Genomic DNA, 17750 nt, shown 5'->3' on the forward strand with positions numbered 1-17750 from the left:
AGTAGAGAGGATATAAAATGTAGACTGGCAATGGCAAGGAAAGCGTTTCTGAAGATGAGAAATTTGTTAACATCGAGTATAGATTTAAGTGTCAGGAAGTCATTTCTGAAAGTATTTGTATGGAGTGTAGCCATGTATGGAAGTGAAACATGGGCGGTAAATAGTTTGGACAAGAAGAGAATAGAAGCTTTCGAAATGTGGTGCTACAGAAGAATGCTGAAGATTAGATAGGTAGATCACATAACTAATGAGGAAGTATTGAATAGGATTGGGGAGAAGAGAAGTTTGTGGCACAACTTGACCAGAAGAAGGGATCGGTTGGTAAGACATGTTCTGAGGCATCAAGGGATCACCAATTTAGTATTGGAGGGCAGCGTGGAGGGTAAAAATCGTAGGGGGAGACCAAGAGATGAATACACTAAGCACATTCAGAAGGATGTAGGTTGCAGTAGGTACTGGGAGATGAAGAAGCTTGCACAGGATAGAGTAGCATGGAGAGCTGCATCAAACCAGTCTCAGGACTGAAGACCATAACAACAACATCTGTAAACAACCCCTCCTTCGAACCCCTTACCTCATGGCTCATGGCAAAATATAGTATCAAAACAGCTATAATGACACTTGTATTGTAGACTATCTCTCAATGGAATTCTGTGTCTTGAATCTGGTTTCATTGCTCTGTTGGACGACTGACCATTCGTTATATCCGAATTACATTTCAAAATTTTTTTACAAAATAATCAATACGGTGGTATCTATGCCAGTCGTGCACTATGGTGATTCAAATGGTTCAAATGGCTCTGAGCACTATGGGACTTAACTTCTGAGGTCATCAGTCCCCTAGAACTTAGAACTACTTAAACCTAACTAACCTAAGGACATCACACACATTCATGCCCGAGGCAGGATTCGAACCTGCGACCGTGGCGGTCGCACGGTTCCAGACTGTAGCGCCTAGAACCGCTCGGCCACTCCGGCCGGCAACATGTTGTCAGGCGTTGTCGGTGGATCATGATAGCAAATATTTTTCAACTTTCCCCACAGAAAGAAATCCTGGGACGTCAGATTCGGTGAATGTGCGGGCCATGGTATGGTGCTTCGACGACCAATCCACCTGTCATGAAATATGCTATTCAGTACCGCTGCAACCGCACGCGAGCTATGTGCCGGACATCCATCATTTTGGAAGTACATCGCCATTCTGTCATGCAGTGAAACATCTAGTAGTAACATCGGTAGAACATTACGTAGGGAATCAGTATACATTGCACCATTTAGATTGCCATCGATAAAATGTGGGCCGGCCGCTGGTGGCCGAGCGGTTCTACGCGCTTCAGTCTGGAACCGCGCGACCGCTACGGTCGCAGGTTCGAATCCTGTCTCCGGCATGGATGTGTGTGATGTCCTTAGGTTAGTTAGGTTTAAGTAGTTCTAAATTCTAGGTGACTGATGACCTCAGACGTTAAGTCCCATAGTGCTCAGAGCCATTTGAACCTTTTTTTTTAAATATAAAATGTGGACCAATTATCCTTCCTCCCATAATGCCGCACCATATATTAACCCGCCAATGTCGCTGATGTTCCACTTGTCGCAGCCATCGTGAATTTTCCGTTGCCCATTAGTGCATATTATGCCGGTTTACGTTACCGCTGTTCGTAAATGGCGCTTCATCCCTAAATAGAACGCGTGCCAAAAATCTGTCATCGTCCCGTAATTTCTCTTGTGCCCAGTGACAGAACTGGAAATTAGAGGTAATATGTAGGTTTACCGACAGTCACTCTTTATATTCCTTATCAAATTTCTTTAAACCTGTAGGATGATTATATTTCATGTACATTTATTTTCTAAAGTGGTAAACTACGTGGAAATCGATTTGTCAGCAGCAATCTTCATCAAAAAACATTCATTTACTGGTGATTGGCATTCTGATCATATTTTTATACTAAAGGCATTCCAAGCATCGGGTGATTAATGGGGGAATGCTGAAGAGAAATGGTAGGGTCTTCATGTTTTCCATGTGTATTGGGTGCTTTAATGCCGCAAACAGTGGAAATGTGTTACAGTTACACCATATCATTTTCAGTGGAATATGATGATATAAAGATAGGTTACAAATTGATGCCTGCAACTATATCTTGACTTATAACTAAAGTGTTTGACTCTACATGCGTGCGCACACGCACACACACACACACACACACACACACACACACACACACACACACACACATGTCCACACAGAAACAGAGAGAATATGACTAGAAAATTGAGAGAAGTAACAAATACAAATATTAAGACTGATTGACATGCGACTGAAAACTAGCACCTTCTGATCCATAGCCTAGAAGATAAGAAACGTGACAGAAGTCAAGGATGTGCAACATATAACAATTTACCAATCAAAAGTCTAAACATGCTCAAGAGGGAATGTGAGGAATTTCATGATTCTCAGCATACAGTACAAACGTCCACATGTAATATAAAGTTCAAGAAGTTTAAGGACGGGTATGAAGAATACACACATTACACCAGAGAAACCTTTTTATCACATAAACAATGTTAATAATATGGAAAAAATCTAGGGAATGTTATTGTATCCTTGACAGTAATTCTGAGAATGCAAAGAACAGCTATACATCTGCGAATATCAAAATAATATTGTATATGTGTGTCAGAGTGTTTCCATCTCGGTACTCACTGAGAATACTAACATTTTCAGTGGAATATGATGATATAAAGATAGGTTACAAATTGATGCCTGCAACTATATCTTGAGTCTTACAGACAGCAATGTATGTATTATAAGTTGATCACATGATCATAACACTTCAGGTTGTGACTCCTAAAAGTAGAACAAATATTGACATGGGTGGTAAAACCACATTATGGAATTTGTAGGGTCTTCATGTTTTCCATGTGTGTTGGGTGCTTTAATGCTACAAACAGTGGAAATGTCTTACAGTTCCACCACGTTGTGCTAATATCAATATTCCATCGTAAGGAGGCCTAAGATTACCCATCATGATCCATCTAAACTATTATTTTTTTGTCATTTGCATAACACTTTTTGGGAAGTGATTCAGATTTTCGTATTTTGTTACGGAAAATACATCAGTTAATGGTAACTGATAGTCATCCTGAGACTCTTGCCAAGATGGATTAATAAATGTGGGATGTATGATGGTGTGGTGTACAATCATTGCACAACCTTCCTTAAACATATGTTCCCTAAAATTTACCTATCAGAGTTTCCCAAGAGCTAAAAATCATTGTCCCCATAACAGTAGAATCTGAGAATCCAAAGAACATCTATACATCTCTGTTCTCAGTGGGGAGACCTGACTATCCTGCTGGCAATGGAACATCTGATGCTAAATGCAAGTGTACTCAAAATAAAACGATCTTAGCTATGAATGAAGACAGTTCACCTGTCATTACAATTTGCCTCCCTGATTCAAACACATAACATTATTTGTTGCAACCCCACTACTCCACACTACTGGTAATAAACCTGCATAAACTACATACGAATATACTATAATCCTATAGTGCCAGACGACTCTAAGGCATCCTTATAATGATGTCACACGCTAATAAAATTGGGACAAGACTTGGTTTGTATTGATGCTGTGTTGTCATTGTTTAGTCCCGTATTTACAAGTGCGTCTATGTGATGTAGAGGGAGAACCTATGACTGAGATATTAGCTGATTTGTGCTTCACTTTCAATGACACTGTGGTATACAGGATATGGTCAGAGTTCTTGCTGCTTTAACGATACAAAAAAAAACTGTACGAGAGAAACTTGAAAGAAGGATTCAAGGTACAGTTTGATGTCCATCTCTTTCACCCTGATGAGACTGCCTTAAAGAAATTATTTAACGCAGAATATCGGCATATTTGATTAAAATAATGACCTTTTGTAATTGTTTACCATCGTTTTTACATAAATCTTCCAATTGCAGAAATTATTTAACGTAAAATATCGGCGTATTTGATTAAAATAATGACCTGCTGTAATTGCTCAACATCTTATTTACATGTATCTTAGAATTGAGGCATGAGTATTCAGGGGGAAAATCAGTCTAAAAATGTAAATAGCGGAGAAAGGTGATTATCACAGCAGACACTGAGCTGCGGCAACTTCATCTTGTTGTTTACAATGATTGTGCTCCACAGTTCTGCAACAACACACCAAAGCTCTTGCCGGTCACAGACAAATATTAAGCGCCTGTGAACCGCTGCTCGCCTTAGATATTGTATTTCTGTGGCAATGTCGTGGCAGGTGCAGTGTGCACTCTACTGCCCATGGTGTCTCCTTACCGAGAGGAGGCTTGCACGTTACTGGATAAATTTTTCACCATTTTTCAGAATATGCCATGACATCATCACGTTATGTAACTCAGTCGTGCCACAGTCAACACCGCGTGTCTTGAGGAATGAATGGACTAAAATTTCCTCCATTTTGCAAATTTCGAAATGCGAAACATCTACAAATTCACAGCAACCAAAGTTAGAAATTAGGTTGTGCTTTTCAATAAATATGTTCGAGGCTTGCACGTTACTGGATACATTTTTCACCATTTTTCAGAATATGCCATGACATCATTACGTTAAGTAACTCAGCCCTGCAACAGTCAACACTGCAATGCCAAAGTGTCTTCGTAACAAATTTCACAAATTTTGCTAATATTTACCAAGATTTTGCACTATATGCCTTGACGCCATTAAATTACAGTATTTCTGCCAATAGGACCACGCGTTTGCTCTAGTGGTGGGAAGCTTCATTCATGTTCGTCAAAGGGTGAGGAGAAGGGAGGGGGTAGTGATCCCCAGCAGGAGGGTGGAGGGGTGGGGGGTGACCTTCATTTCCTCGCTGTTTTATGTTTTATGTCATGCAACTGCCCCAAGAAGCGTGGATGGGGTTTCATGTTATGTACTGAGTTCGACTGCAACACACAATCCAACGACTACATCACTAGTATCGGGTTACATCATGCCCTTGAATGAACCACATGCAAGTGCCTCAGGTGTATGGGCAGGACAGTGGTTATCCAATGTGGCCTTGAATATACCTAACTCACTTGACTCAGGTGTATCATGAGATCAGAAGTGGCCTTGGGATAAGATCTTTATCTCTGCTGGAACTAACCCTGCTATCCTACGAACATCTTGCCATGATTTTTTGACTAACGACCACTCAGCGATCTTAAGGTAAGTGCTTTAGTCTAAATATTTAGTTGAGATATCATGGCAAGATGTCGACTTCATACGGCTGAAAGCCTGAAACTTCATGAAATACTCTTTAGGGCGTAAAAACTTAAAAAATCACAGGAATTCTAATTAAACTGGGACACGTCAACCTTACATCTGCTAGAGACCCTTCCATCATACGACAAAGCGACAATTCAGCATCTCTACACCTCGAACACACATAAAACGATAGACGAAAGTGAGGAGTATCAGAAATCCGTTTTTCAATTGATGACAGAGACCCACGAGAGTCTAAATTATGTACACCGGTCTCCTTACTAAATGCCTTAGGAAACGTACAAAAAAAGCTTTTATGCAGCCACTTGTAAGTTAGGAGACAGCTGGTTCCTGTACAGTATGGCTCTTCATCAAGAAAATCTAAGAAGGACGAAGTGAACGGTGGAACAGTGCACTTCAACAGCGGTGTCGGTTCATGAACATTGTTGCCACTCACATCACTTTTGTAACACTCTTCGTATATTGTCACAACGGCGTTCCCCATATAACAAGGCAATGACGCTCCTCATATACAAGTTGATAGACCAATTCTTGATTTCCATGTTGCTTTTGCTTTTTGTTTCAGAGAATATCTACTTGTCTTATATATAACATTAACTTAACGAAACTGTATAATAACGCTAATACATATGTATTTTTCTTTCTGTAAACAGGGATGGGACTGAAATGGAGTATGAAATCAATTCACAAGTTGTAACAGTCCAACTAGGATATGGCAGATCACTGCTCCATCCGGCTCCTGGTACCTTCCAAGTGGATCTTGAAATGGAACAAGTGATAAAAGAATACAACCCTTTAAGATGGAAGAGTACTTGCGCAGTGACAAGCGTTGCTCAGGTTGAGCATTCTTGGAATATAGAAGGCTGCAAGACACACAATGGAGCCAACAACATTTCCAGCTGTCGTTGCTATCAACCTGGAAGTTTTGCCATCCTAATGACGTCTCATAATGCAGTGGTAGAATTTTTCATTATTTAATTATTGTAAACATACCTAATGTATGCAAATCTTCCAGACAGTGTAGATTACGAAGCCAAGGTGAAAAACTGTCGTTCTGACACTGAATGATTGTTTTAATCGAAAAATCTGTTTGTGTTTTGCCTGAGACTGCCTTTAGGATGATGAAATTTATCCGTAACCAATATCCGTAAACACCGTAATCCAACAAAAGGATGGGACTTTTCAGAAGCATACGCTGTGAGAGCGCCAACGACCAAGCTGGTCTACGACCCCTTTGCCTGACTCGATGGACTATGCGAACTTGTAGTATCTTGAGAACCAGACGAAAAAAACCGAGGCAGGTTACAAATGTGCAGGCTACCTTGAGTCAATGTTACAATTCAAGACTCATTTCTTTTTACATCTTAATTGCCATGCAATGAACCCGTAGAGGATGTCAATGAGAAAATTCAATGCCCTTATCTAAGTGTTGTTCACATGGAAAAAATATATGAGGGCTTGATTGGTATATTGAATGGAAGGCGTGATAGTTTTGAACACTTTTGGGAATTGTCTCTAAAAGAAAAACCTCACAAGTTGATGATCCTTCGCTTCCTCGGAATTGAAGTATACCAAAGAAGTATGAAGTAGTTTACGATTTACTTAAATACAATTTCAATCTTTTCAGAGATATACACTCCTGGAAATTGAAATAAGAACACCGTGAATTCATTGTCCCAGGAAGGGGAAACTTTATTGACACATTCCTGGGGTTAGATACATCACATGATCACACTGACAGAACCACAGGCACATAGACACAGGCAACAGAGCATGCACAATGTCGGCACTACTACAGTGTATATCCACCTTTCGCAGCAATGCAGGCTGCTATTCTCCCATGGAGACGATCGTAGAGATGCTGGATGTAGTCCTGTGGAACGGCTTGCCATGCCATTTCCACCTGGCGCCTCAGTTGGACCAGCGTTCGTGCTGGACGTGCAGACCGCGTGAGACGACGCTTCATCCAGTCCCAAACATGCTCAATGGGGGACAGATCCGGAGATCTTGCTGGCCAGGGTAGTTGACTTACACCTTCTAGAGCACGTTGGGTGGCACGGGATACATGCGGACGTGCATTGTCCTGTTGGAACAGCAAGTTCCCTTGCCGGTCTAGGAATGGTAGAACGATGGGTTCGATGACGGTTTGGATGTACCGTGCACTATTCAGTGTCCCCTCGACGATCACCAGTGGTGTACGGCCAGTGTAGGAGATCGCTCCCCACACCATGATGCCGGGTGTTGGCCCTGTGTGCCTCGGTCGTATGCAGTCCTGATTGTGGCGCTCACCTGCACGGCGCCAAACACGCATACGACCATCATTGGCACCAAGGCAGAAGCGACTCTCATCGCTGAAGACGACACGTCTCCATTCGTCCCTCCATTCACGCCTGTCGCGACACCACTGGAGGCGGGCTGCACGATGTTGGGGCGTGAGCGGAAGACGGCCTAACGGTGTGCGGGACCGTAGCCCAGCTTCATGGAGACGGTTGAGAATGGTCCTCGCCGATACCCCAGGAGCAACAGTGTCCCTAATTTGCTGGGAAGTGGCGGTGCGGTCCCCTACGGCACTGCGTAGGATCCTACGGTCTTGGCGTGCATCCGTGCGTCGCTGCGGTCCAGTCCCAGGTCGACGGGCACGTGCACCTTCCGCCGACCACTGGCGACAACATCGATGTACTGTGGAGACCTCACGCCCCACGTGTTGAGCAATTCGGCGGTACGTCCACCCGGCCTCCCGCATGCCCACTATACGCCCTCGCTCAAAGTCCGTCAACTGCACATACGGTTCACGTCCACGCTGCCGCGGCATGCTACCAGTGTTAAAGATTGCGATGGAGCTCCGTATGCCACGGCAAACTGGCTGACACTGACGGTGGCGGTGCACAAATGCTGCGCAGCTAGCGCCATTCGACGGCCAACACCGCGGTTCCTGGTGTGTCCGCTGTACCGTGCGTGTGATCATTGCTTGTACAGCCCTCTCGCAGTGTCCGGAGCAAGTATGGTGGGTCTGACACACCAGTGTCAATGTGTTCTTTTTTCCATTTCCAGGAGTGTATATTCACTGATCATATGAGTCTAAAATGCTTACAAAAACTTTAAAAGCCACTATTTTTCATCTAAAATTTAGAAACTTTCCCGGGACAAGACCCCCAGTATGGGACCCCCAATATTTTTTATAAGTCGGCGCCCCTGGACAGTGAGGCAAAATTTGGTGTTAATGGCCAGCAGACAACCGACATGTGTGCCTTTGTTGACAGCACGCCATCACCTGCAGGCCCCTCCTGGGCATGTGACCACAACAGTTGCACCATAGACTGTGGCCTGGTTAGATGTGTCCAGATTTCAGTTGCTAAGAGCTGACAGTAGGTTAGAGTCAGGCACAGAGCCCACGAAGCATGGAGCCAAGTTGTCAACAAAGTACTACCGCGTGGCCTTGGGCGCCTTGTTATGGTTCACGCGGCTTCCCCGTCAGAGGTTCGAATCCTTCCTCGGGCATTGGTGTGTGTGTTGTCCTTAGCGTAAGTTTAAGTTAGAGGTCCGCCGCTCGTGGTCTCGCGGTAGCGTTCTCGCTTCCCGAGCCCGGGGTCCCGGGTTCGATTCCCGGCGGGGTCAGGGATTTTCACCTGCCTCGAGATGACTGGGTGTTTGTGTAGTCCTCATCATTTCATCATCATCCCGGAAAGTGGCGAAATTGGACTGAGCAAAGATTGGATAATTGTACGGGCGCTGATAACCACGCAGTTGAGCGCCCCACAAACCAAACATCATCATCACATCATCTTTAAGTTAGATTAAGTAGTGTGTAAGTCTAGGGGCTGATGACCACAGCAGTTTGGTCGCACGGAAAAAAAGAAAAAACAAGGCACTGTGCAAGGTGATGCTGGCTCCATAATGGTGTGGTCTCTGTTTGCATGTCATGGAATCGATCACTGACTGGAAATTGTTGTGTTCGGCTACTTGGAGACAATATACAGCCATTAATGGACTTCATGTTCCTTAACACCGATGGAATTTTTCGTGGATGACAATTTACCACGTCATCAGGACACAATTGTTCGTTATTGGTTTGAAGAACATTCTTGACGGTTCGAGCGAATGATTTGGCCACCCAGATCGTCCGACATGAATCCCATCCAACACTTGTAGGACATATCTGAGAGTTCAGCTCGTGCACAAAATCCCACACGCTTAACATTTTCGCAATTATGGACGGCTTTAGAGGCAGCATGGGTCAACATTTCTGCAGGGGACTTCCAAAAACGTGTTGAGTCCTTGCCACGCCGAGTTGCTGCACTATACCAGGGTAAAGGTGGTCCGACTCAATATTAGGAGGTATCCCACGACTTTTGCCACCTCAGTGTATATCTATCAACACTTTAGTAATCTCTAAGAGGGCAAAGTGAAAAACTATCGGTACGACGCATAGACTGGGTCGATATCAATAAATATCAATAAATCAGTAATGAAAGTCAAGTGTCATCATGATTTGTGGAATAATTTTCTTTATATAGCGTTGTAAAACAGCGTTGTGTTTCACTGAAATTGATAATATGGAATACCATGTCATTGTAAAAGGATTTGTTTTGTATGATTCATTGCCAATAGAAACTTATCCACATTTAAAGATGGTTTATAAGGAACCGCTTCTACATTTTCAACAGTTCATAAATGAGCAGCTGAGTTCAATCTCGACGATACTTCTCTTTAAGATTATCCATGTGAAGGATATACAAAAATAGCGAGCACATACGAAATCTTCAGAAATGTGCATAGTGTAATATGAATGATACAGGCCTACATTAACCGTCACGTAAGAAAGATAATGGAGCATTTTATATGAAGAATTAAGCGAAGGCGAAAATGAAAATCTCAGCAATGCCTGGACCGTTTTAAACGGTATCCAACCAGTGTTGCGCCGACTCTTTGTTGCTGTGTATAAGACCATATAAAACGTTGATCAAAACTGTTGGTGAAAACCAGTGGCCCTGCACCAAAACGGAAGTGGAATCCATCGCCCAGAATCGTTAATAATCTTCACCCTGCAAAGGTAAAGCAGTAATTGACAGCTAATACGCAAGTCTTCTGGACTAAACGGTGCGGAAAAGCGCGTGACGTGACAGTAGGGTTGCGCAAGGAAAAAACTCTCATTCAGCGCTCTATCTGTCCCCAAAGGGCCTTTGACAGCAGGGAAACTGAGATATTTGAAACGTGACATCTTAAGATTATTATAATGCACGTTCACTAAATGTGGTAACCTCCTAGTACAACGAATTCGCACAGCTAAAAAAATTAGGTACTAGAAATTGTTTACGTGATCCGTTGGAAAGGCTACGTCAGCCGTAGACTGATAAGTCGTAATGTTCCAGAAGTGCACGTCAGAGATGGAAGCCACTCACAGAAAAAACGTTGAGGAGAGAGGGAGGGTTTTAGCTTTAAATAAAAAATACTTATTTACTTCGTAAATTTTGATTCGCTAAAGCTAAAACCCTCCTCCAACTGTCACGTCACGCGCTTTTCCGCACCGTGGGCTCTGTGCCCCACTCTAACCTACCATCAGGTCTTAGCAACTGAAATCTGGACACATCTAACCAGGCCACAGTTATCCAGTCGTCTATGGTGCAACTGTTGTGGTCACATGCCCAGGAGGGGCCTGCAGGTGATGGCGTGCTGTCAACAAAGGCACACATGTCGGTTGTCTGCTGGCCATTAACACCAAATTTCGCCTCACTGTCCAGGGGCGCCGACTTATAAAAAATATTGGGGGGCCCATACTGGGGGTCTTGTCCTGGGAAAGTTTGTAAATTTTAGATGAAAAATAGTGGCTTTTAAAGTTTTTGTAAGCATTTTAGACTCATATGATCAGTGAATATATAGCTCTGAGAAGACTGAAATTGTATTTAAGTAAATCGTAAACTATCATTAAAAGAATAAAACATAAAATATTGCTGTCGCCCAGTAATAGCACTTTGATTAATAAGTGAAATAGCTAATTTAAGCTTACTTTGAATAAGGATCACGGTTCATTAAATAAAAACCTGCGAGAGTCCAGTTGAAGCAAACCGCTCAGTAATGCAAGATTGCATCGTTTCACAAACTTCAATGTAAATAGCTGTGCAGTATTCCTTTGGGGTTTTGAAAGTGTGCATTGAGCTGGATTCGTTGTTTTCATACTTCTTTGGTATACTTCAGTTCCGAGAAAGTGAAGGATCATCAACTTGTGAGATTTTTCTTTTAAACACAATTCCCAACAGTGTTCAAAACTATCACGCATTCCATTCGATATACAAATCAAGCCCTCATGTATTTTTTCCATGTGAACAACACTTAGATAAGGGCATTGAATTTTCTCATTGACATCCTCTACTGGGTTCATTGCATGGCAATTAAGATGTAAAAAGAAATAAGTCTTGAATTGTAACATTGACTCAAGGTAGCCTGCACATTTGTAACCTGCCTCGGTTTTTTTCGTCTGGTTCTCAAGATACTACAAGCTCGCATAGTCCATCAAGTCAGGCAAAGGGGTCGTAGACCAGCTTGGTCGTTGGCGCTCTCACAGCGTATGCTTCTGAAAAGTCCCATCACTTTGTTGGATTCCCTTACGGTGTTTATCAAGTCCTTGGCTAAAGCCACAATATCCCTCAAAGACGTAAGATGGCGGAGACTGTCTACAACTGTCAAATTTAAACTGTGATCAATGCAGTGCACATAACGTGCTTTTGGTTGTATATGTAAACTAATTTTTTTAGTCCTTTGAACTTACCTCTCATATTAGAGGCAACATCATAGCACTGTCCTCTTAAGTTATCCATTGACAAATCAGGACGAGCGAAAACTTTTTAAAATACTAAACAGAGTTTGTGAGTCAGTGTTGGGGGTCTCATATAAGCCAATAAAGTCGTCGTTGATGATTAAGGAATTATCGACAGTACGAATACGAAATGACCCTTGTTCATGAATCGAAGAATCACTTGTTTCATCAACCATAATATAAAAATGTTCAGTCTTCTTGATTGAAGCCAGTACCTTTCTCAACACAGACTTACCTAGTAGATCAATGATCTCCTTTTGAATATCGTGGGACGTCCACTTATACCCCGACCGCCCTAACCAATCTTTAAGCTCAGGTATGTCATTCTTTTTGAGTTCCAACAATTGAAAAAAAAATGAGTTTACATCTTCGTGCCCTCTAATTGCTAGTCCTTGTCGGCATAGAAATTGAACGGTAGTGAAAACTGTCTCAAGAGCTAAACGGCCCTTCTTCATATCACCATCTAACTGTTCATTCAGTTGGGAGCCCACACTTCAGTTAGTGATAGAATTTAGTTTCAGAACATCTTGTTTATGCATAAACGTATTTTCATGAAGACAGAATTTTTCCAAAGCCTTTTTCCAGTTAGAAAACCCTACGGAAGTAAATGCATCTTCTGTTTTTGAAGAAAATTATAATAGATTTTTAGCATCTGCCTCTTTGCAGGTTTTGTACACAACTTTTTCAGTAGATGCTTCATATTCTAGCCATGTATATTTGATCAACCAAGACTTCTGAAATGATCTTCCCTTACCGGATTGTCCAGGTTTCGGCTGTGAACGGTTCTCGCCTGAAGGCGATGACGCAGTTGACGACACAATAATTGTTGGAGGTTGACTTGCTGTATCATCAACTTCCAAGTGCGCCTTTTTGGTAACAAATTTATCCATTGCAAACTTAATTCACAATACACTAAGAGACTAAAGTAATGAAATAAAATATATTCATATAAAGTAGCCCACTAGACACTGAAGCCGGAACGCTAAACACGTCTGCAGCATGCACTGAATGAAACTATCCACACTGAATCACTGCGACAGCAGGGTGGGCTTTATACAAAGGGGTCGTCGTAATGTCTCGAAGTGTCAAGGCGATGCGAAGCAGAGAATTCCAGGCGTTTCTGCTCCGGTTCCTTTGATGTTACCGCAGCCGCAGTGCTGGACCGCCGGCGCCAAACTTCACGCGAAGGTTCACGCACCGGGACAAATTCTAAGTGTGCCCGCAGCACCATAGCACTATCGTGATTCACACCACTCGTTTTCAGTTAACCTACTTACTACCATAATAATTATTTGTTTTAACTCATTACTGAATGTATTTTAAAAGGTAACTATCGTCAAACAAGGAAAATAAAAAATTCCAGCATAAATTTTGATTTTACAAAGCATAATATAACTAATAATTTTGTTATTTATTGGGGGTGGGGGGTGGGGGGGGGGAGGCTCCGCACCGCCAAACAAATTTTTGAGGGGGCCTGGGCCCCCTCAGGCGCCTGTGTCACTGTCCTAACGGATACACTCGTCGTACATCCCACGTTGATTTCTGTGCTAATTTCACTCATTGTTGCTTGTCTGTTAGCACAAATAACTCTACGCAAACTCCGCTGTTCTCGGTCGTTAAGTGAAGGCCATTGATTCCCGAGTTAGCTGTGATGAGGGGTAATGCCTGAAATTTGGTATTCTCCGCACGCTCTTGACACTGTGCACATCGGAATATTTAATTTCCTAACGCTTTCCAAAACGGAATATCCATGCATCTAGCTACAACTACCATTCAGCGTTCAAAGTCTGTTAATTACAGTTGTGCGGCCATAACCACGTCGGAAACCTTTTAACACGAATCATCTGAGTACAACTGACAGCACCGCCAATGCACTGCCCTTTTATATCCAGTGTACACGATACTATCGCCATATGTATATGTGCATATCGCCATACCATGACTTTTGCCACCTCACTGTTTGTTCTCGTACTATTTCTGCCTGGTTTCTTCTTAGTATTCAGCAAATGTTTTTAATCACCACTACTTCCCCATTCATTACTACTCACTAAATGTAGTGCTAACTGAAAACATTAGTACTCTGGCGACATTTCGTGAATAAAATAACATGCTGGATTACAAATGCTTAACTACATTATGAATGAAACGGACACAGCACTGTAGTACTATTCTACAATATATATTATTTGTTACACGAACTAGTTTTCGACTGTTACGCCATCGTCAGGTAAAAAGGAAAGTACGTGGTGCTGAAATTTTGTTAGATCAAATATTTCAAAGTAGTGCATGTACAGAGTATCTCCATTTCCAGATACGAAAATGTTAATGTTTGAATAGGAATAAAACAAGCGAGGTTATTTCGTTGTAAATGCGATACAAGATATTTAACTAAGATAAAAATGTGACACATTAACTAATGAACTATAGGCAAATTACAACAGTTGCACATAGAAGAACATAGCTAAACAATAAGCTTTGGTGACATATTCCAAAGGTGTGGTTGAACAAAATAATCTTGTCATTAGTTGATCACAAATTAAAAACAAATGAGATATAATGCTGATATTAAACAGGTGAGTGATGCAGCTGTGATTATACAGAGCAAAAATTTCTTAACACAATAAGAGAAATTATAATAACTGAAATAAAACGAATGGAGCATGGGGTAATTTACAACATGGCCTGGATGGGATTATGTGTAGCATGTGCACTTAGAAGTGGTAAGGTGAAACGTGAAGTATTACATCACATGGACATACGAAGGAAGATAAACTGTCTTGAAATAATGTGAATTAATATACACATGTCCATCAACCCAAGCCTAGTACTGAATGACCATACACAGTCCCATTACTCATCACTTCTAATTGCAAATACTACTCATAGCCTCGCGGGATTAGCCGAGATGTCTGAGGCGCTGCAGTCATGGACTGTGCGGCTGGTCCCGGCGGAGGTTCGAGTCCTCCCTCGGGCATTGGTGTGTGTGTTTGTCCTTAGGGTAATTTAGGTTAAGTAGTGTGTAAGCCTAGGGACTGATGACCTTAGTAGTTAAGTCCCATAAGATTTCACACACACTACTCATAATCCGATGGAGGCATTGTTGTAAATTACCCCTCTTACTCACATGCTCCATTTCCTTTATTCCAGTATTGTAATTTCTCTCCTTGTGTTAAAAAAAATTTACTTTGTATAGTCATAGCTGCATCACTCAGCTGCTTAATATCAATACTATATCTCATCTGTTTGAAGGAAGATAATTTTGACCAGCCACTTCTTTGGAATATACCACCTAAGTTTAATTTTTCAATTATATTCTTCTATTTACAACTGTTGTAATTTGTCTATAGTTCATTAGTTAATGTGTCACATATTTTATTTGAGTTAAATAATTTTAAATCGCATTTATTCTGAAATAACCTCGCTTGTTTTATTCCTATTCTAACATTAACATTTTCATCTCTGGAAATGGAGATACTCTGTACATGCACTAGTTTAAAATCTTTGATCCAACAAAATTTCGCTGCACCATGTACTTACCTTTGCACCAGATTATGACGTAACAGCTGAAAACCTGTTCGTGTAACAAATAATAAATATTATAGAATCTTACACCAGTGTTGTGCGTGTTTCATTCTACCAAGAACCAACGGAACAGTCAATCAATGATCTAACTGGTCAATTTCCTTTGCAAACGAGTATCTTCATGAAGCAACTTTTTATAAAGCGGGAAGAAGCCAGGGCTGTTTGTGAGTTATACAAAAATGAATAATTATAATTTAATAATTATAATTTTTAATGAAAGGAATCCTCATTACAGTGTAAATAAGAAGTCACATATTTATTAATATACAATAGCTAGAAATAGCAATGAACAGTCTGTGAAGAGTTGTGATATATTTTTGTTGTTTTGTTGTAGTCTTCAGACCGAAGACTCGTTTTATATAGATCCCCTCACCAGTCCGTCCTGTACATCATCTCTGAATAAGTGGTCAGCGTGACGGATTGCCGTCCTACGCGCACGGCTTCGATTCCTGGCTGGGTCGGGGATTTCCTTCGCTCAGGGACTGGCTGTTGTGTTGTCTTCATCATAATTTCATCCCCATCCGGCGCGCAGGTCGCCCAATGTGGCGCCGAATGTAATAAGAAAAATGGCTCTGAGCACTATGGGACTTAACATCTGAGGTTATCAGTCCCCTACAACTTAGAACTACTTAAACCTAACTAACCTAAGGACATTACACATATCCATGCCCGAGGCAGGATTCGAACCTGCGACCGTAGCGGTCGTGCGGTTCCAGACTGTAGCGCCTAGAACCGCTCGGCGAATGTAATAAGACCTGAATGTAATTAGACATTTGAAGAGCATCTGTTCTCTTCTCGTCTAAACTCCTTATCGTTCACGGTTCACTTCCGTACAAGACTACACTCCAGACAAATACCTACCGAAAAGACTTCCTAACATTTGTACTTTTTGTTAACCAATTCCTCTTTTCCAGAAATGCTTTCCCTACTACTGCCAGTCTGTGTTTTATATCCTTTCTACATCAGGCATTATCAGTTATTTTGCTGCTCGAATAGTAAAACTTATCTAATACTGTTAGTGTCTCATTTCTCAATGTAATTCCATCAGCATCCAAACTATTCAGCTGCTCTTCCAAGTCCTTTGTCGTCTCTGAGAGAATTACAGTCTCATTATCAATCTCATAGTTTTTATTTCGTCTTCCCGAACACTGGTTCTCTTTCTAAATTTATCTTTGATTTCCTTTACTGATTTCTCAGAGTATAGATTGGATTATATCAGCCGGCCGCTGTGGCCGAGCGGTTCTTGGCGGTTCATCCCGGAACCGCGCTGCTGCTACGGTCGCAGCTTCGAATCCTGCCTCGGACATGGATGTGTGTGATGTCCTTAGGTTAGTTAGGTTTAAGTAGTTCTAAGTCTAGGGGACTGATGACCTCAGGTGTTAAGTAAGTTCCATAGTGGTTAGAGCCATTTGAACTGGATTATATCGGTACAGGCTACAGCCCCTTTCTCTCTCTGTTGTCAATCACTGCTTACTTTTTGTCTCCATTGACTTTTACAACTACAGTCTGGTTTCTGTACAAGTTCCGCTCCCCATATTTCATCCCCACTACCTTCAAAATTTCTCATACTCCAGTCAACATTGTCAAAAGCTTTCTCTAAATCCACAAATGATATAAACATAGGTTTCTCCTTTCTTCAATTAAAATCAGTATCTCATTTGATATCCAAGGATTTCTACAAGGCCTTGTCTTTTTATCTATTTGATCCTCTGCTGCCTTCATCATTTCATCTCTCAAAGCTATCCATTTATCTTCTACTGAATTCCCTTCTCCTGATCAATCAAAAGTGGCCTAAAGCTCCCTCTAAAACTTACAATAATTTCTGGTTCTTTCAACTTATGCAGGTGTCATCTCCTTAATTTCATAACTATCTGCGATTTCTTCATTTTTAACCTGCAGTTCATAATTTATAAATTATGGTCAGAGTCCAGATCTGCCTCTGGTAATGTCTTACAGCATAAAATCTATTTTCAGAATCTTTGTCTAACCACTATACATCAGTCCGAAGCCTTTCAGAGTCTTCAGGTATTTTCTGTGTGTACATCAATCTCATATGAGTCTCAAACCAACGGCTGGAGATGATTAAA

At 41.6% G+C, this 17750-nt stretch overlaps 1 protein-coding gene across 1 annotated transcript in view; it reads left to right on the forward strand.

Moving 5' to 3' along the window:
* The window catches only part of LOC126184357 (adhesion G protein-coupled receptor L4), a 443528-nt gene that overhangs the window by 348606 nt on the left and 77172 nt on the right, over nt 1-17750 (forward strand). Inside the window, exon 10 of the mRNA XM_049926737.1 lies at nt 5924-6227. Coding sequence (XP_049782694.1) covers nt 5924-6227 — 304 coding nt within the window. The remainder of the gene's footprint in view (nt 1-5923; nt 6228-17750) is intronic.

Source organism: Schistocerca cancellata, chromosome 4 (genome assembly GCF_023864275.1).
Source record: "Schistocerca cancellata isolate TAMUIC-IGC-003103 chromosome 4, iqSchCanc2.1, whole genome shotgun sequence".
Lineage (NCBI taxonomy): Eukaryota > Metazoa > Arthropoda > Insecta > Orthoptera > Acrididae > Schistocerca > Schistocerca cancellata.